This window comes from Phaseolus vulgaris, chromosome 5, assembly GCF_000499845.2.
Source record: "Phaseolus vulgaris cultivar G19833 chromosome 5, P. vulgaris v2.0, whole genome shotgun sequence".
In the NCBI taxonomy this organism is placed as follows: domain Eukaryota; kingdom Viridiplantae; phylum Streptophyta; class Magnoliopsida; order Fabales; family Fabaceae; genus Phaseolus; species Phaseolus vulgaris.
In genome coordinates, this window is record NC_023755.2 from 37,161,927 (window position 1) to 37,183,334 (window position 21,408).

The following is a 21,408-nucleotide window of genomic DNA, read 5'->3' on the forward strand; positions in this document are numbered from 1 at the left end:
TATTTTTAATCAGTAAAAATTAATTTATATTATTTACTATAAAATAGCAATGTATAAAACACATAATAGAAAAAAAAATAGATTTTATATATATCAATTATAACATATGAAGTACTAAAATAAAAAAAATAGTCGATATGCTTAGAATATTAACCTTAAACTAAATTCTAACAACATATATATTATATTTATTATTCATGGTTTTTTCATTATAAAAATACTAAAAAATAATTGGATATTTATACCTATATAAGAGATTTCGTTATGATTTGGTGTACACAAATTTATTCTTATTTTATCTTTATTAATATTTTATTTTATTAATTTATTTTAATTATTTTGTAATTTCAGTATTTAATAAAGTAGTTTTTAAATTTTAAAAAATTATTTTATTTATTGTTACTTAATTGTCATGTGGATCAGGATAGTTGAAAAGTTGGTACCGACTGTTTTAGATTATTTTAATCTGACTTTTTCTTTTTTTTAAAATTAAAGATATTTGTAAATTAATATATATTAGCTATGTTATGTGTTTCTTACATGTAGGTGGATAATTTATGTGTATTCTTATATATATTTATATTTATTAAAATGTACTATAAATTTATATTGTAAATATAAGTGTATGAATAATAATACAGTTTATTCAAATTTTTATATTAAATATAAATATAAATATATATATATATATATATAAATGATAAAAATAAAAAATATGAATACAGAGATGCGAGAACGTGTATGTTTCCGTAGTATTATATAATGTGAGTAGGCTTTGTCAACACACATTTTTTAAGAGAAATAGGTTAATGAAAATAAATAGGTAGAGTAGAAAAGGATGGTATATAAAATGGAAACGGGAAAATTTTGATTAAAGAAAGATATAGATGAAATAAAGGAAGAGTAAAGAGATAAATAAAAATAGGTGAAAAATAATATAATAATTTCATAATTTTTAAAATTATTTCTCTTCTCTTCATTTATTTTACTAAGCACGTCACAATATTTATGAAATAAAGGTAAATACATCCCTTTATTATTATAATAATTATCATCTTCACCTATTATCTCAACTAAACAAATTTATAGAGAAATTAATATCATAGTCAATAATATGGCTAAATAAGGTATTATCAATAATCATAATTATTTCGATTTCATATGTATATCCTCTCAATCTTTAGTTGACCATTGAAATGCCCAAATTAAGTTTATGGTTGCTCTGCCTTTTATTTCCACGTTTTATTTTATTTTCTTATGCGTGAAAAACATTTATTTTTTCTTCGTTGATAAAAGAAACAACTGTTTTATCATTTTAAGATTTTTTTTATTTCCCATAAACTTGCAAAATTTACGTTTAGTTCTTGATAAAAAAAAATCTTTCAATATGATTTTTGATAAAAAAAAATATATAATGGTTTTAGTTTTTACAATTTACAATCATTTGTTAAATGACGAGTCATTTGTTAACTGAAATGTTAATGATGATCGAGTATAATTGAAACATGTATTTTTATATAATAATTAAGTTTGAAAAAAATAATTAATGAAATGTAAATAATATTATTTTTCTTTAATTAGAGTTTATATATTTTTTATTTTCTTAACTTTTATTATTGAAATGTGAAATTTACAAAAGGCTTGAGGAGAGAACTAATATTTGTATTTTTTTTAAAATTAAAAAATGTGAAAAAATTTCTCTCTCTTGAGTTAGGGTTTTAAAAAAATCTACTATTTTTTATTTGACATTAAAACTTAAAAAAAATAGAGAATCACAGTAAAAAAAACATTATACATACCATCTTCATCTTGACAGTTGAATATAAAAAAAAAAATCAACAATAAATAACCTACAATAATACAAAATAGAAATCAATATTGATTTTTTTTATAAAATTGGGACGATTTTTCTATTTATTATTGAAATAAAATTATTTTTAAAAAAATAGGAGAAGTCAGTTCATGCTGATTGTATTAAAGTCTAATAGTACGAATTCACTTTTTTACAATAAAATTGTATTATTTTAAAAAAATTACAAGAAAATTTATCACTTTAACATGACTTTTTCATAAACCTAATTTTTTTTAAAATAACCTTATTTTGAAAAATAAACGAAAATTAACGTATATATACAGAGTTAATTTTATTCCACTATTTACATACTCACTTTAGAAATAATTTTTTACATTAAAATATGAATAATAATTAATCAGATCAAACGAAAAATAAATTAGAAACCAAAATAGAAACATTTTTATTACTTAACTATTAACGTGTCAATAGAGAGGATCATCATTGAATAGATACAAATAAAAAGTAGAGACCAAATTGAAATAAAAAAATTGTGAAAAAAAAAATCATATACAAAATATCGTAAATTTATTAGAAATGAGAAAAAACTATTTAAAACATTTCCTAAAATTTTGCCTCTGTTGTCAAAGGCAGGCTCCCACCACCTGTTCCACATCAGAAGACCATGGCCCAATCCGTACAAACTGTCTCTCTCTCTTTCTTTTTTTTTTCATCAACAAAATCCATAGCCACGGTACAATTTCTTTCTTTTTCGTTTCTCCTAATTCACCATCACTGATTCGTAGCTGCTTAAAAATTATTCCCTCAAAAGAAAAATCAGTAAGAAAAAAATAATTATTTTTATAATGGTGTTTTGTGTCTTAATCACCGGGAATCATGGTCACAAAGTTTCCATTTTTCCTTGATTTAAGGTTAAATATATTTTTTTAACATTAAATTAGTTTTTTTCTATGATTTTGTACTGGTTGAAACCCTACGACCGAATACGTAAATTAATAATACAACATAATAAATACGTGCTAAGAAAACGATTTTAATTGGCGTTGAATGAGTCAAAGACACTTCGAACACACTCCCCTATTATCAGAAAATCACCAACACTACTGAGAGCCACTACACACATCTTGGTGAGTTGATAATCTGGCCCACGCAGGTAGAGGTCCAGGTCAACCTATAAGTAAGACTTCTGAAATGAGGAAAAGTACGTTTTTTATATCCTAAGAGAACAAATTAATCACTAGCACTGACTTGAGCGTTGGAGTACAATCGCAGGTAACCCCATCGACCGGTGGAGAAGAACTTTGAAAAATTCAGAGATTACCAGTATAACGACGAATTGTGTATCAAGTGGATCAATATTACTTAGGTCTCGTCGTGTGATTCAAATATCAATATTACATTAAAAAGGATTTATTTCATATTACAAACACCTGACGATCCAAAATTTGATAAAAAATAATAATTTGAAGTTATAATATAATAACTGAAAACATATTTAATCTTTAATTTAATTATATAGAAAACATAATAGAAGAAAAGAAGAGAAGATATAAAATATAGATAAAAAGGAAACTAAGTAAGAGAAAGTAGTGGAGGTGAGGTATGAGGAAAAGGAGTGGAAGTGGTCCTGGAGAGTGACAAAGCAAGGGATGCTTGATTGAACATTGAATGCGATGATCGTTACTAACTAGGCAATGAAACTGGTTGAAGTGGTGAGTAATTGCACCAACACGCACACGCTTCCAACATTCATCCTTACATTTCAACTTCTTCTTCAAAACTTAATGGGTCCACTCACCACAGTACATTCTCTAATATACCTGACATCACACCTCATCTTTCATTAAACATAACTCCATTACCTATTTATCAATCACTTATTATTCAAAAGTCCTCTCATAGATTGTCTTCCATGTCCTATATTTGTAGGGAGTGTTCATGCCTAACATCAAATTATATCATAGTTGTATAGGGATTAGAGAGTAATTGTTATTGGTTTCGGTTTGATAATTTTTTTTTCTTCGATAGTGTTTTATTCTTTTTTTTTTTTAACTCACTTATAAGTTGAGGTTTGTATTATCAATTCATATGTAATACTATATATTTATAGATGGTCTGACAGTGATTCGATAACAAGTGACACGATAGACTCAACAAACTGTCATTAAATTCAAAATGACTTTGATATCATTTTGAAAAGAAACCTTTTTAGTTATTAATTCAGATTTTATTATCCTTAAATGTTGGTTATTAATTCTGATTTTATTACCCTTAAAAAAATATTTACTGTTGTTATTACATTAATGGTCAGGCTGTTCGTATTCTTATTGTTTAGTTTCCAGTAATTGTAATTTTATTATATATATTATTTAAGTAAATCAAAATGAATAAATCAGTTCAACAGTTTTGTAATTTTGTACAATTACGTTCAATCAGTTTCTACGACCTTTTGTCTTCTCTTATTTCTTTCAATTAGTTCCTACAAACCTAACTCAACCTTATAAAATTTACTTATAAGATAAGATTTGCACTCATTTATCTATTATGAAATGTCTTAATCTCTAATCCTAGATTTCCAACTGGAAGTATAGTTGGAATGAAGTGAATATTCGATATTTGAATCTAATTAATATTAATCAAAACTTAACTATTCGATTATAAAATGCTTATTTTACAGAGAGTTTAATATATATTATAACTTAAATAAAATTGTGTATTTTTATTTTATCTTGATATATTAACATACATTTAAAAAGTGGTGTTAATTTGTTGTGTGTGCATGTTTATGTATGATGAGATAGTTTTGATTTGAGTCGAAGAAGGTGATGAATTGAAAGAAGGAGAAAGTGAAAGGTGAGAAATGGTGAGAAGGATAAGTGGAAACCGTGGAAACTGCTCCTTCACACAGACTTGCTTCCAACTCCATGCTCCCTTCACGTGGCTTTGGGTCCCTCCGTACACTTTCTTTAATGCGATATCACCTAGCAGTGCCGCCCACGTGACACGCACCCTCTTCACCTGTCACCTTTCATTCCCCTCTCATCTTTATTTTCTAATTTTAGATACTTAAAGGTCAACCTCTACAATAATTTCCATTTTTTTTTATTTAATAATTCTCTTTTCTCCTAACATTTTTCTTTTTTCTATCATCTACACTTCCCACGTTTCACTGTATCAAAAAAAAGTATCTTATAGAAAGGTATAAACGAACGTTCAGTTATTAGCCACCAGAAAGAGAGTATCTACACTGCTGTTGGCATGGTTAGAGATTAAAGAAATTAATTTCATGAGTTTGCAGTGGAGTACCTCAGTTCTTTTGCAGGCCTTCTATAAAGTGGGAGGAGTAGGAAGGTGAATGAAAGATGTGGTACTATCTTCTCACCAACTTTAGATTAAGAGATATTAAGAAAAAATAAATTAAGTCTAATTTAATTATAAAATAAATGATTCATTGAAATCTACGAGGTTCCAACAAACATATTAAATAATATGTCCGGATGAAATGTTAATATATTAATTTTATTATGATTATAACATAATTTTAAAAATGAAAAATACATTAATTTTTTAAAAACTCAAATTTATTGTATAAATTTTTATTATAATTATAAAAATAATAAATTTTTTTTAATCAACAATAAAAAATAAAAAAATTTAAATATATTTATAAAAAAAAATTTATTATCAATTTATATAATTTATAATTATATAATATATATTTTAAATTTTATTGATTATATATATTAAAGATTATACGTTCGGGTGTCAGTCTCATACCTAATACTGCTACTTAGATTGAAATTTCAAACAAACACATAGAATTTATTAACATGGAAAGTTTTTTCTATAAAATTTGTTAAAATTTTAATTAATTATTTATATTTTAAATCTTTTTGAAAAAGATATTCAGCGTAATATCTACAATTTTACTATAAATTTTATATAATTAAAGTTGTACTGTAGTTGCATAAAATTTACACTAAAATCATTAATGTAAAATTCAGTTATTGATTTTTTTTTTAAAGTCTTACATGATAAAAATAATTTTTCACAATTTTTTTCTACACAATTTTTTTTTTATTATAATTTATCCATTTTGTAATAAAAATATTTGTCATCTAATAATTTTGGAGAAAATTGTAACCTTTTGATATTTTGTTGAGGTACATATACAACATTAACCATTGTGTTTTGGACCCCTCATGAAAAAATGACTATAAGATACGTCTGGCTCATATGTCAAAGTCCTTTGATAATGCATCAAAACAAACAACATGTTGGAGATTTGTATGGTTACAAATTCAACGTATAAATATCTCAATAATAATAAGTAACACTACAATTCAACAAATATTATTAAAATAGATTGATATTATTTTACAAATAAACTTTAATCCCAACTTAACTAGTAAGATAAAGTTTATAAATACTAGAAAGAATTAAAAAAAGATAGTTCACCAAATCAGATTTAAAAAATTATTTTTTAAAAATTTCAATTTAATTTTTGTAAGTTTTTTTATGTCATAAAATGTTTCTACAACTTTTATATTGAAGAATTTTATAAGATTTAGCTATTAAATTTGATAGTACTGTTATATATTTCAGTAAACAAATTTATAGGATTAAAGATTTAATGTTATAATTCTATGTACCATTTTGAAGTAAATAAATTAGAGCGTCTTGTTCTCTCCACTTTCGAAGTTCACCTGGCTCTGTCTTTACAATAATTTCATCGTATACTGAGCTCAGCAGCATTATAGTATCAACACAGTAATAAATATATATATATATATATATATATATATATATATTAATATGAAAAAATGGTTTTGAGATGTGTGTGATTTTATTTAAAAAACTTTGAATTTCAAATTTTTTTCTTACAATGAATATCTTGTTTCAGAAACATTCTGTCATTTTGAACATATATATTATAAATATATATTTATATTATAAGATATTGTTTAACTTCTCTTCACTAATGTATTTTACATCCATTCAACATTCAATTCAATGAGAGTCAACATATTCATAACTGGATTGACCAAATCGTTACTTAGATTTAATGACATAAGAATTTATGTTATTTACGATGAAGTTCGTTAAAATAGAATACTTATTTTTATAAATTGAAAAAAAAACTATTAAAATAAGTTTTGAAAAGTTATGAGATTTATAAATATATAGAAATATGGCTTTTAAATTATACAGAGCCATTATACAACACGAGTTATTAAATTCTGAAGGGGCCTGCATAGTAGGTGGTCTTTTGTGGCAGTGACCCGTCAAACGTAGGGTATACTTTGCCTTTATAAGCCATTGAGACACGTTGGTTTGTGGCATTTGCGTAGGAAATGTGGTTGTAAAACAAAGGCCATCATAATTTGTTTTAGAATTTAAGGTAGGGTACATTCCCCATTGAGATAGACTGACTATGACGAAAATCATAAAAATATTATTATTGTTATATATAAAAGTTATGATTACTAGAGGTGTTTGAAACTGATAGAAAAATTACAATAGGTTAAAATAAAATAAAAATTAGATCAATTTGATTTTTTCTTCTTCTAAATCTTGTAGTTTAATTCAGTTTGTATTTGATACTTAGGAATTAAATCATATCGAAACAAATTATTTGTAAATATTATTATACTACTTATTATTTCACTTATATATTAAAATTATATATATATATAAGAAAAAAAAATTAATGTGTTATACCCATGAACTTATATAAATTTGTGGTAAAGTAATAATTCAATATGTTTAACATGTGAATGAGATTATATGAGATGTGGAATGATATGTTTAGTTTATGAAATAGATTTCTTGATAACAAAAATAGGACATCAATATTGTTTAATCACTAACTTTTTTTTTATGGAGCACTAAATTAAGGTAAGAAAAATAATACATTTACTTCATTTTACTTTATCTAAAGTTTTGGTATGATTTGATAATCTAAGAATCTATTATAGTGATGCTTAATTAAAATGAAATTTTATATAGTTGATTATGGATATATATATATATATATATATCACTGATGTAGAAAAGGTGAAAAATGACGGTCATTTTAATCTTAAAATGGTGGTTTTTTATAGTTGTTTTTCAGTGCGTAGTCTATTCTCTTTATGTAAATAAGACGATTATCTAGCTGTCGTTTTACATTTAGTCTAAAATGACGACTATGGTAAAAGTTGCGTTTTATACCCTACCTAATCTCAACACACATGGTGCTCTAATATCAACAACGATGGTGGTGAAGAGACATCGACGACGACTAGCAGCAACGAAGAACCAATGGAGGCTCAAAAAACAACCAATGAAGACAGCGGTGGTGGAAGACAAAGAAATAATAGACAATGAAAACCTTCACGAACAATGGAGGACACAAACAAATAAGAGAAACAAAAAAAAGAAACAAATAAGCAATAGTGAGTGAATGAAAGAAACTTACACAATGGCAAAGAGCTCGAAGATGAAGAAGCAGAGAGAGCACGAAGCAAAGAAGGAAGACAAAGCGCAAGAAGACAAAGAAAATACGAAAGTCTTTATAGACCAAGCGTTTGCTCTAAAGCCTTTGTAGACCAAAGCGCTTTGCTCTAAAATAGCGGCTACCACTCATAGCCGCCTTTGTAAACCAAAAGCTTTGGTCTAAAATGGTGTTTTAATTCATAGTCGTCATTTTAGACTCGTTTAATTTCGAAAATTGCACCTCGTTTTGATGAACAACATTTGACAAAAAAATCGTTGTGAATGTATTGTCGTAAATTAACATTTTTGCACTAGTGTATGTATATATATATATATATTTATGTGTGTGTGTGGTCGAATTCTCTTTCTCTGTGAGGTGGATAGTGTTGGAATTAAACTAAAGAGATATGAAGTTTTGAATGTTTTAGTAATATTTGAAATAAAAATTGATGAAGTATAAAGTTGGTAAAACTGAATAATATGTTGTTTTTGGTTGAGGTAGTATTTTTTTATTATTTAGAAACACATTTTTTATGTTATGGAATGTAAAATAAGTATATACTAGTGTTGGAATTGTTGTGAACTATTTAGTAGATTATATTGCATCATGAAAAATGTTTTATTTTTAAAATAATTTCTATTTTATTTTATTTTTGTTAAAGTGAGTGATTTTTGCTTGAGCAAATTAAAGCAAAGACATAAAACTTATTGTATGGAGATTTCTCCTTTAAGCAACAATTTTCACTCAAGTAATAACTTTTTTACTTAAGTACTAAAGTAAAAATCAAACACTCATGCTAAAATAAGTTCATCAAACGATATTCTCTATATTGAAACATGTATAGATAAGAAACTTGTGCTTATACATTTATTTAGAATAATAGGATCTGTATTTAATGATGTATTTTATCTTGCATGTAGTATGTATATATCTTTATGCTATTGAGGACAATTTGAAATGTATGGATGAATGCACATGAGAAATAGTTATGTATATATTTTTAATCTGCTATAAAAATTTAATAAATGGGAGTACTAGGGGTACTCCAACCCATGTACAAAAATCCTCAAAGCTAGAGAGGTGAGGTTTGGCAGAGGAAAAGGAACATAGCCATATTCTGCACATATAGAGCTGGTAAACCTAAATCTCTATCAAAATATCATCACATATACATTATACTACATCTATCAAGAAAGCCAACAACGACCCAACTCCAGGATATAAAACATGGCAGCTCTAAGGAAAAAATTGCTTCCTTGCTATCTACTACAACTTCCCACACATTAGTTGTGCCTATAGTTGTACCCAACAAAATGTCATCTCATCCAAAACAAAAACCAACCAAAAAGAAGAGAAAATACGTTAACCATCGATGTAGTGATTTTAAACATTTATATACATTAATACACCTATCAAAATAAGAGAAATTTGACTTTAGGAATTTATAGGTTACCCATGTTCACACCTTTACTGGGGCCATAACAAAAATTTCAACAGGATCCACCACTACATTATTAAAAATTATCGCATTCATATGATTCTAAATTCTCCAAATAATGGCAATCCACATACATCTTCAGACACAATTTCCCGAGTAGTTTATATCTGCAAGGCCTATTTGTTCAAAATGTTGTATAACATTATCACAATGTATAGAGACCCTACCACCCCAAACATTAGACATATACCACACTTTAGAAGTTACTTTATATGTGAAGAAAAGATTATTTACTATTTCAAGTTTAGACCCACACATAACACACATCCTCCTCGATATAGAAAACAATTTTTTTATAATCGTTATACAATCATCATAAAAAATAAAGGCTTTCCATATTGCTTGCATTTAAAATCGATATAATAAAAATATGCTTTAACCGTCAAAGAAAATATTTTTTTCATTAGTAAATATACATCATTAATATATATTTCAATTAAATTCCTCATAAAACAAACACGATGGCTCAAGATTGGTCCTCCTCTTTCTATCACCTGTACTTTTATTTTTAGTTTTTTTTCTAATTTTCAATTAATCTAAAGTGTTTGTTGAAACTCCAACGTAGTTACAAATGAAAACGTAAAGCCCTTGCCTATTTTATCTATTCACTTCGTAAATATTAAATACTCTTATTTACTTATTCCAATTCCTAATATCTCTCGTTGTTATTATTTTGATTAAATCTTAATATTTGTTCTTATTTCATTCTTGATTTACAATTTTGATTTCTCTTTTTTTTTCCATGATTTTTATTCTTTTATAAAAATTGTAATTTTGGTCAAAATTGTAATATTTATTTTATTTTTTAAATGATACAATAGAACCTTAAACTTAACACATTTATTTAAAATATAAAATCAAGAATTAAACCAAAAGTGTAACTTTTTAAAATCGAAAGAGTAAAGAAAGTTGAGAAAAAGATGAAGAAGAAAAATCAAGAATTAAACAAAAATTGTAATTTAGACTATTGTTTTTTCTTGTTCACTTAGATTTCTTTTGTCATTTCATTATGTTACCATAGTTATTTAATACAACTTAGGAAATATTTACTTTCCCACTCATTTTGTCCCTTGAAAATGGGCATTATATTATCAAAAAATCCATTCGTAAATTTTTGCTAGATATATTTTTAATGGGTTAATTATGAATTTATTTTTTTGAAATTTAACTAGAGGAAAATATTTGTTTTATGAATTAAGGCCGAAAAATAACCGAACAATTTTTGCTTTTCTATACCTGTCCTTATACAAAAGGTGTTTGGAAAGAAATAGTAAAATTGAGCAAATTTTGGAAAAATGAGAAATTGGATTTGTATAACTTTATTATATAAGAAAAAAAGAAGATAAAAATAAATCATATTATATAACTTTATTATATATATAGAAAATGTTATATAATTTCACATTCAAAGTTTCTTATTACCCTCTTCATATAGTAGAAATATTCATTTTAGATTTTTGGTCTATTTTCCTTTAATTGTATTTCGGTCTGCACTTTTCTTTAATTATTTTTATTAGGCCAACATATCCATAAAAAAATAAAGGCCCAGAAGGAAAAGGGCTATGTAACCTGTGGGCCGAATGAAACATGAATGTTAAGTACTTTATCAAGACTATTTCTTCCTGCACCCTAACAAATTTTGTCCTGCACCCCATCATTTTTTAAGAAGACTATTTTACCCCTTTTAAAAATGACTTCTGAATAGCTTTTTCTAGAATATTTTTGGAACATATTTTCTGAAATATATTTTATTAATTCCAGATTTATCAATTCATAAATAAAAAAAATGTGTTCCAGAAAAAATATTTTGAAATGATTTTTTGTCTTTCAGATTTTCTAATCCAGAAATACACTTTAGTTACGAACCTCTATTCTGGAAATAATTTTGCTCAGAGAACTTCTATTCCGAAATTACCCAAAGAATATTTTTAGATATTTCAAAAAAGTAGAGTGCAAGAAGAAAAATATGGGGTTACTAAAAATGTGAGGGTGTAGGAAGAAACTCCCCTTTATCAAACATAAGTTAATTTTACTTTGGCAACATTCTCTTATTGATTTTTTTTCTTCTAAATTTTAAAAATTGTTTGGGACAAAATATAAGGCATTACTGTGTTGTCATGTGCTATAATTCAAAATAGAAGTTTTAACAAGAAAAATATAACTAATTATAAGGATTGGTTGAATTAAAAATAATAATTAATTAGTTAAATGCTTTGGCATAACTCTATTATTTTGGAACAAAGTTAGAATTTTTTTTAGAATGAAAAATGAAAAGGTGGCGATGCCAGCTTTCAATTTTATTTACGGTTTTAATTTAGAAATTATTTTTCACGTAGTTAACTTAAATATTTGTATAATATCAAACTATGATAAAAGTTTTTATGCAGAACATTTAAAATTTATTACACAGGTAGATTACACTTAAACTATGATTGGTACTCTGACGACCATTCTGTTATGATTTATGCATTCCAAGGAGAGAAGATTCAACTATGATTGGTACTCTGACGACCATTCTGTTATGATTTATGCATTCCAAGGAGAGAAGATTCAACTATGATTGGTACTCTGACGACCATTCTGTTATGATTTATGCATTCCAAGGAGAGAAGATTCAACTATGATTGGTACTCTGACGACCATTCTGTTATGATTTATGCATTCCAAGGAGAGAAGATTCTCTGCATAAGATTGTGCGAATTGTAAAAGACTATTCCAATCAAATAAGGTTGTTATAAGTGTTAACCTAAAAATAGTTTATAAAAGAGACTTGAGATCACTATTAAAGAATCCCATTAACTATTTACTTATTGTTTCTATAAGTATTGTACTTATTTATATTCAATTAAAAATAACTAAATAGACAATTTTAAAAATAAATAACATAAAAAATTAAATGTGATTTATTATATTTGATTAAAATTAAAAAATAATAAAATTGAAAAAAAAACAATAAAAAAATCAAAAATATATTAAAAATAGAAAAGAATATATAAGTGGTGATTTACGTGTGATCCATCATAAAGTAATTTAATTTTATTTTATTTAGATTATTTAAAAGTTAATTACTTAAAGTAATCAAATATTTATTTAAATTATAATAATAAATTATATTCAATTAAAATAACTAAACAATTTAAAAAAAAATAACATAAAAAATTAAATGTGATTTATATTATTTCATTAAAATTAAAAAACAAAATAATTAAAAAACGAAAAACAATAAAAATAAAAAATATGTTGAATTTAAATTGGAACCCAGCCACCTTCACTTCACGTATTCTTAATTAAGCCAGCTTCACTTCAATAAAAAAAAATAAAACTGAATTGAAACCAGCCACCCACTTCACGTATTCTTCATTCAGTAAAAAAAAAATCCCAATTAACCTAAATCACGGCAACCGTAATTCCACCCCCAACGGCACCAGCCAAAGACACCACCGTCGATCTGCAATCGGGCACACCGCACGAACCGCCGCGGGACGTTGTCGATCAACAATCTGGCACACCGCACGCACGAACGAGCATCTAAACTGAGCAATCTCTTTCGGTTTAGCAGTGTCCAGCTTCCCCCCTTTGCCATTGTACCTGATCCCGTGTGCTCGGGATTTTTGCAAACACCGACCCGACCCTCACGAACCGTCACCATTACGCGACGTACTCTGCCCAATCGCCACCACCGCGCGACCTCCGGCCACCACCGCTGCACTCGTTCAGGTTTTGTTTAGTATGTAACAGAAATTATAGGAAAAAATAGAATCTAATTTTTTGTATGCTGCTCTCTTTGTTTGCAGGAAGTTACTGGTTTTTTGGTTAAGGTTTTGTTGGAAAAAATAATCCATGCAGATTTATTTTGGCATAGATGTTGCAGGAGTTTTACTCTGGTTTATGGTTTCTTTTTGGGTTATTGAGCTGAGAATGTGCAGGGCTTTGGTTTGTCTCTGTTTTTCTGTCCATGGTTTGCCACTGTTAGGGGCATTACTAGGCTCTTTTGTGATAGGTCACACTTTGGGGCTTATCTAAGTGTAGGGAGAGTTGTGGCTCTTTGTGGTTTTGGTGTATTACCTTCCTGTTTTGTATCACCTAGACATTTTTTTGTACTTTTTGGTGGTTTAGTGGTTCTAAATGTGAAGTGATACATTATACATTATTATACATTGTATGAGCTCGTGTATATTTTTATATGTTTCTTTAATTGTGGTTTAGTGAACTTTTCTATGGATTTATTAGCTATAAAACTTGATAATTTTAAATTAATGATAGCAGTGAACTTTTTTTATGGCTCGCTTCCTCATCTGAGTCAATCTAGGCATAAGTGATAAAGTCATCATTCAAAAAGTCAATACAATCAATATCTTGTCATTGGGTAAATTCTCATTACTATTATTGATGTATAAAATCCTGTAATTTAATGCATGAAAAATATTTTTTTATTACTAATTATAATACCTAAAGACGATTTAGGTAGACTTATGGAAATCCATATATGGTTGAATTAGACCGAGTTTGTAACACCAACTCTTATGCCAAGATTTTTCTTACAAATACCAGTTGTTTCATATATATCAGACGAATTTGTTAAATTAGAGTAACCGTGTTAAAATTTAATGATTATAATTGTACACTTTAAACTAATTTGTTTCTTATTGAATATAAGTGAAAGACGATTTTGTACTGGCACATTATTTCACCAATAATAGAAACTATTTATTTATTTAAAATGTTAATAAATGTTAATTTCTTTTAGCAAAATTTATAACATAAAACTTATTAGTATCGGCAGATATTTAGATAAATTAAACCTAGTTCAAAAAATTGGTAAGAGGCAGAAAATTGCATTGGTGTTCTTTTCGCTGGAAAGTAACATTCTCCATTTGTGTTGAACATTGAATCTTGTTTTTCAATTCGATTTTTCTGGCAAGGATTTCGTGATCATATTCTTTTTCTGGTTATACATACAAGCTTCTTCAAGTGAGTCAGTCTTGGTTCCACCATTGTCGGGGTCATTGGTTTTCAATAAAACGTTTTCAAGTGAGTCATTGCTTCCACTCTTGTTGTGTCTTTCATTTCTCGATCGTATTAGGGTTTGCAGAGCCTTCATAGCGCATGATTTCTCTGATTATTATTATTGTTATCATTATTTATTATTAATACGATTGTTATTATGCATGCAGATATATGTGTGTGAGGGGACATGATGATGGGTGATCATCAAAAGCATAGAATCCTGATGGTGTCAGATTTTTTCTATCCCAACTTTGGTGGTGTGGAGAATCACATATATTACCTCTCACAGTGTTTGCTCAAGCTAGGCCACAAGGTAAACCAGTGTTTTTGTTTCTTTCATTCATTCAATTATGAGAACTTTGTATTTTTCTCACTACGGTTTCATTTAAGGAGAACTGAATTGGAGGTTCCACTATGCTGATTCAACATGCCAGGGTAGATGTAAACTAGGGATATAGATTCAATGCAGTCTGAATTTTTGTGTGATGAAATTGGGTGGCTCAAATCTCAAATGCGTGTTTTCAATTCTCATTTATCGAGATAAAATATGAACCGTCTTATGATTGCTAATTAATATTCATGTGAACACGCTTGTAAACGTTGACTATAGAAATCCAACAGTTTACTGCCTTTTGTTTTAGATTTTGGTAGAATTGATTTTGAACTGTTGATTTAGACGTGTGCCCGAATTAAGTTCATCTTGCAAACCAAGTGGATACTTGAGTTAACAAATTGATTAGGTTTAGTAGCACTTCGATTTAGTTGCACATGATATGGGTTTCTATTATATATGTGGATGGGAGGTTTATGCTGTAAATGCAAAATATAGGGGAATGAGAGTAATTTAATCTTTTTGCTTAGTTATGCTGAGGGTTAAAATGGCTATTCAGGTGGTGGTTGCAACTCATGCTTATGGAAATCGGTCTGGGGTCAGATATATGACTGGTGGTCTGAAAGTCTACTATGTTCCATGGAGGCCGTTTGTTATGCAGAATACATTACCAACGATCTATGGATTACTACCAATTATTAGAACTATTCTTATCCGAGAAAGAATTACAGTGTTGCATGGACACCAAGCCTTTTCAACATTTTGTCATGAAGCTCTAATGCATGCAAGAACTATGGGATACAAGGTTGTGTTTACAGATCATTCACTATATGGTTTTGCTGATGTTGGAAGTATCCACATGAACAAGGTGTTACAGTTTACCTTGGCAGATGTGAGTCAGGCGATTTGTGTTTCCCATACAAGCAAGGAAAACACAGTGCTGCGGTCAGGTTTGCCACCTGAGAAGGTTTTTGTCGTACCTAATGCTGTGGACACTGCCATTTTCAAGCCTGCAGTGAATCGTCCAAGCGGACCAGAAATTGTTATTGTTGTTATTAGCAGATTGGTTTATCGAAAGGGAGTTGATTTACTTGTTGAAGTAATTCCAGAAGTATGCCGATTACATCCCAATGTGAGTTGATGAAAACATTGTTGTCTTGCATAGCTAGGAAATTTGGATTTCGATTTGTTACATGGAAGAGACGTGAATAAGCTAAAGGCCCTGTTCAGAATGCTTTAGCTTTATATTACAGTGTTCAAAGCTGCAAACTTTGGTAAAATTTCTTTGTGCGCTTTTTGTGTTGCTCTGACTGAATTATATTATAGATGCTGTTGAGAACAGCCCAATTACTAGTTTTTAACGCCGTAGTTGGTGTATCAAATATATGCAATACCTGAAGTACCTGTGCCTTTTTTTTAAGTTCTATTTGTAGGATTATAATTTCATAATTCGTGCTATCACTACATATCTGTTTTTTGTAATTTTAGATAAGTTTTAGAAGAGTTTTTAGCAATCTCTTATTTGGTAGCACTTCAGAGCAGCTTTTATGAAATGTTTTATGAAATATTCACCCAAATAACAATAATAAACATGTGATGCAATGGCTTATCAGCAGTGATTCTAAAAGCCACAGCATCCCCAATGAGTTCTTTTCATAATGCTTTTTGATGAGTTGGAGATTTACCAGAGAAAATCTGATTGTAAGTAGGACGTCATATAGTTTCATGCAGGAGACTAATTCTTGTTAACCTTCAAGAAAAATGAGTGATGGGCCTACTTTCATGATGAAGAATTACATGAGGCACACAATGTTAGTAAAAGAAAGTTTTGTTAATTTTGTCATATATTGTTCGACATCAATGATTTTTTATCAGCTAACTCAAACATGTGAGATATCTCATTTAATTTCAAAATTTACGTTTAGATAGATGGTGAAAGATCTAGGCTCCCCAATTTCCTGCTTACAATATTCAGTAAAAAATGTACATGAATAGGCAACTTGTGCTGCATTCAGATAGTTAGTATATAGGCATTTCTTTTGAAGATTGTACGGTACTTTGGCCAATGCACACAGTACTAATCCTTTGATATGTGCTCCAGAATGAACTTTCTGCTTATGTTACCAAATATCAGTGCTAAACTAAGTCTTCAGGCATGTGTCTGCGCTGTGATGTAACTTTTTTATCCATTGACAGAACAAATAGCTGTGTTTGGTAGATTTAGGCATACATTATCATTACTTTATAGATGTGTTCATACGGGAAGCAAGTTCCAAGAGAAATATGGAATGCTATAGAAATGATTTGGATTAGTTTCTTCCTTTGTAATTATACACTTTCAAACGCATAACTCTTATCAATTTGAAGGTTCGTTTCATTATTGGAGGTGATGGACCTAAGCGTGTGCGGTTGGAAGAGATGAGAGAAAAACATTCACTTCAAGATCGAGTAGAAATGTTGGGAGCTGTCCAACATGTACAAGTTCGATCTGTTCTAATATCTGGGCACATCTTCTTAAACAGGTTTGGCTCTAGCAAGTCTCTCCTTACCTTAAGCTTTAGAACAACGAATTTATAGTTCTGTTGTCTAAGTCTGGAGATTGAGCAGTCCTAGACACTAGAGTTCTTTCATTGTCAGATGTTGGGGTTCTCATGTCAGCTACTGTTACAATGCTTAATTGCATATCTATTTTAATCATTAATGATGTTTGCACTGTTTCAGTTCTTTAACAGAAGCTTTTTGCATAGCCATATTAGAAGCTGCAAGTTGTGGATTATTAACAGTGAGCACAAGAGTCGGAGGAGTTCCTGAGGTAGATGCAAAATATTTCCCTCTATACTGGTTCAGTTTGAGAATATATACCTTTTATATTGTTTGTGCTGTGTATGAACTACAGTGTCATTTCAATACGTAATTTGAATGCTATCTTGAAGGACTTGATACCAATTCGCTTATTTGCTTATAGGTTTTGCCGGATGAAATGGTTGTCTTGGCAGAGCCTGATCCTGGTGATATGGTGCATGCAATTCAAAAGGCAATATCTATGCTGCCAAAGATTGATCCGCAAGTCATGCACAATCGAGTGAGTTGTTGTCTTCGTGGTCTTTCTGATGCTTTTAGTGCCTAAATTAGATCCTCTTTTAATGTTATCTATATAGATGAGAGAACTCTACAATTGGCATGATGTTGCCAAAAGAACTGAAATTGTATATGATCGCGCGCTGAAGTGCTCCAATCAAAATCTTCTTGAAAGACTCTCACGGTACTCTCTTTAACATCATTGGTTCAATTTGCTTGCAATGGTAACATAGTTGATAGCTGTAATAGGAACTCCATTGTTAATTCGGTTTTAGTTATGTGACCTTGTTAACTACTTCAGCATAGCTTTGTTAAATCTGCTTGTAACACAAGCTTGTTGATACTTGATATAGAAATGTATTTTTGGATCTTCATTCAACAGCTGCCATGACAATTCTTTTTATAGCGGTAGTAGTTCAAATAGAAGGAGGAGTACGAATCTGATTATAATAATTCTAAGATTTTCCTCTTTATTTTCAGAGACTAATGCCATTTCAATGTTAAAGCATACTTGCTGTAATGACCTAAGGAGTTACTTCTACCTGTGCTGACAGTCTCTGTTCTTTTAGATATCTCTTTTGTGGAGCGTGGGCAGGCAAGCTGTTTTGCTTGGTCATGATTGTTGGTTTCTTGTTATGGCAGCTATTGGAACTATGGCAGGTAGGTTTGCTGTCTTGCATGTGTTTGACATTTGATCTTATTTTCGTTTTGGTAACCATATTGCTTGTATATCTCTCATTATTAGCCTGTAGATGATATTGAGGAGGTGCCAGATTTTAGTCTTCCTCACAACTGTGATGAAGATATGTTGGAAGAAAACCCAGCGAAATGAGTAGGTGTGATACATTATTTTTGCTGAATTGTTTTGCCACTAATAAGATATGCAGAATAATAAAAGGAATACGCATGGTGGTAACATTAATCCGAGTTCCCAGATCTTGAAATGGAGATAATCATCAATCCTTTGCATGAATGGTCTTGGAGATACATGTGTGGTTGAAATGGATTCTGTATAGAGAACTGTGCGGTATGTTCTAATTAGTGTTAATACTGTCAGCATTATCTTGTTGAGGTTGTAGTCAAACATGCTAAATTGAACTGTGAAATCAAGGTTCGAAATTTTTCTATACAAGAGCATCTCTGACCATAACCATGAACCTGCAGAAGTAACTATAGTGACACTGATCCAAATAAGCACCGGCTCTTTGTATGAAATGAGATTTTATTGTTCTCCCTTTCATGGAATGAAAAATAAATGTTATTTAGTAAATAAATAGCTCACATAAACACACAATACAGATATGTGAATGCTTTCACATGAAGGGTATATTTATAGAATTGGACTAATTCCCACTCACAATCCAGGATCTTAGTGGGATGAGTGTTAGCAACACCCTATTTAACATGCTTTACATTTTCTATTGCAGGTTAAAAAAAACTTATAAGGAACTATAAATCATGAGTTAGATAGTGAAACTTATTAAATAAGTAAGACACAAATTTGTAATTTTCAATAAATTCCATTAAATAGTAAAGAATGTGTTTCTAATATTTCAATTAAGATAAAACAAATAAAAGTGTTCTCAAGTGTATATCTGACTATGTTTCCAAGTACAATGTGGTTAATTATTGGAAATAAATATACCCTATCTTAATTGATAGTCTGTTTTAATTAATATCTAATCAATATTATTGGGGATGTTTATGAAGAAGTTAGAGATTATTTACTGAGCTTGTAAAATGCCATGTAGAGAAAACAACTAAGAACGTTGCAATTTTGAACTGTGGTGCCAGCAGTGACTGCAACACAGTTACCATGCCTTATTCTCGGTGCATTTTGGTAACGGCAATTTCACTTTCTGAAAGGCGCCACTAGTTCTACTCTGAAACATAGGACAAATTTGAATAGAAACTGTAACGCACCATGTATCCAATGGATGATGCTTTGTGCTCATGCTTAATTACTTCACAAAGGGAGTTACAGAAAATCATTAATGACTTTACCACATACAAGTGTCAGAAAATGAGATATTGAAACTCTGATCATGCGCTGGCCTGATTAATTATCATTATGAAACTTAAAAATAAACACTGCAGTCAATCCCTGCCCTCATAATTCTGTGTAATATAATAGTATTAACATTAATAATATTAATAATTAGTAATAGTACTAATATTAATAGTAATATAATATATTTACTGAGTAAGGAGTCCCCAAAACCAGTTTATATAAACCTGCTGCTGCAGCTAAAACTGGATGATCAACATCATGAATTCAATGGGCTCAGTGAATAACATTAGTGTAGAGAGGGAATATGAATCTTTTTCAGCCAAGGAAGGTCCCTCAATGGTGAAAAACAAGAGGCCTCCTTCCAGAGGCAGTAAGGGGGACCGCCACATCAAGGTGAATGGGAGAGACCGCCGAGTTCGTCTATCAGCAATCTGTGCTGCTCGTATCTTCCAACTCACCCGTGAGCTAGGCAAGAAGACAGATGGTGAGACCATCGAATGGCTCTTACACAAGGCTGAGCCAGCCATTATTGCCGCCACTGGCACTGGCATTGTGCCTTCCATCACCACCTCCGTCGACACTGCCGCCACCTTCATGGCCACCACCACCACCTTTCTGCCACTACACACAATTGCTGCTCAGGATGCCAACTTAGTCACCGTTGCTGCGGTTGCAAGGACAGAGCAGCCGATCCCCCCTTTCCATTTCGACTTTGAGTGGATGCAGCACTCCGATTTAGGATTTCGTGACAATTAAACAATCAAATTTAACGATGGTAACTAATATGGGAAGTTATGAAATTAACATGAGGTTCAAATTGTGTAGACACAGAAGCAAAGTGCATAAATACTATTAATCGACATTTCCTAGTGGACAAATTCAGATGTTTATTTTTATTACTTAGTCTTGCTCAATTTCTTGTTGGACTTTTAGAGTTTATTTTGCAAACACTACCAAATTCTATTTTGTTTTATCATTCATATGTTTATTTATGTTTTTATCTTTAGGTGTTAAACTAATATTTGGCGTTTTCAAATCCCTTTCCTTTTAATAACTATGGATTGGTGTGTTTGTGTTAATTGGCTTATGTTTTTTAGGTACGTCGAGTATAAATCATTATCTTATATCAACGAAAACGTCAAACATAAACATTTGTCTTGTTTCTAGATAAGACAAAATATATTAATGAAAA

At 29.5% G+C, this 21,408-nt stretch overlaps 2 protein-coding genes across 4 annotated transcripts; both read left to right on the top strand.

Annotated features, from left to right (window-relative positions):
- Window positions 1-13,064: 13,064 nt before the first annotated feature.
- On the top strand, window positions 13,065-19,337 carry LOC137835708 (phosphatidylinositol N-acetylglucosaminyltransferase subunit A). Of its 3 annotated transcripts, none has more exons than XR_011085118.1 (9): window positions 13,065-13,506; window positions 14,964-15,109; window positions 15,687-16,259; window positions 17,495-17,649; window positions 17,849-17,939; window positions 18,093-18,209; window positions 18,286-18,389; window positions 18,686-18,865; window positions 18,951-19,337. XR_011085118.1 is itself a non-coding variant. In XM_068644323.1 (9 exons), exons 2-9 carry the CDS (start codon window positions 14,984-14,986, stop codon window positions 19,035-19,037), a joined length of 1,344 nt encoding a protein of 447 aa, XP_068500424.1. In that variant the 5' UTR covers window positions 13,065-13,506; window positions 14,964-14,983; the 3' UTR covers window positions 19,038-19,337. The 3 variants fall into 3 exon arrangements, 2 of the variants coding, with proteins under 2 accessions (XP_068500424.1, XP_068500425.1); XM_068644323.1 differs by having other exon boundaries at window positions 18,775-18,865; XM_068644324.1 differs by having other exon boundaries at window positions 13,102-13,516; window positions 18,775-18,865.
- A 1,146-nt stretch (window positions 19,338-20,483) lies between these two features.
- Window positions 20,484-20,972, top strand: LOC137834410 (transcription factor TCP15-like). The gene has a single exon (XM_068642466.1). It carries the CDS (start codon window positions 20,484-20,486, stop codon window positions 20,970-20,972), a length of 489 nt encoding a protein of 162 aa, XP_068498567.1.
- The last annotated feature ends 436 nt before the right edge of the window (window positions 20,973-21,408 follow it).

Coding starts and splice junctions, on each gene's coding strand:
- LOC137834410 (XM_068642466.1), top strand. CDS start 20,484: ATGGGCTCAGTGAATAACATTAGTGTAGAGAGGGAATATGAATCTTTT.
- LOC137835708 (XM_068644323.1), top strand. CDS start 14,984: ATGATGATGGGTGATCATCAAAAGCATAGAATCCTGATGGTGTCAGAT. Junction 16,260..17,494: donor TATGCCGATTACATCCCAAT/GTGAGTTGATGA, acceptor ATCAATTTGAAG/GTTCGTTTCATTATTGGAGG. Junction 18,210..18,285: donor CGCAAGTCATGCACAATCGA/GTGAGTTGTTGT, acceptor TTATCTATATAG/ATGAGAGAACTCTACAATTG.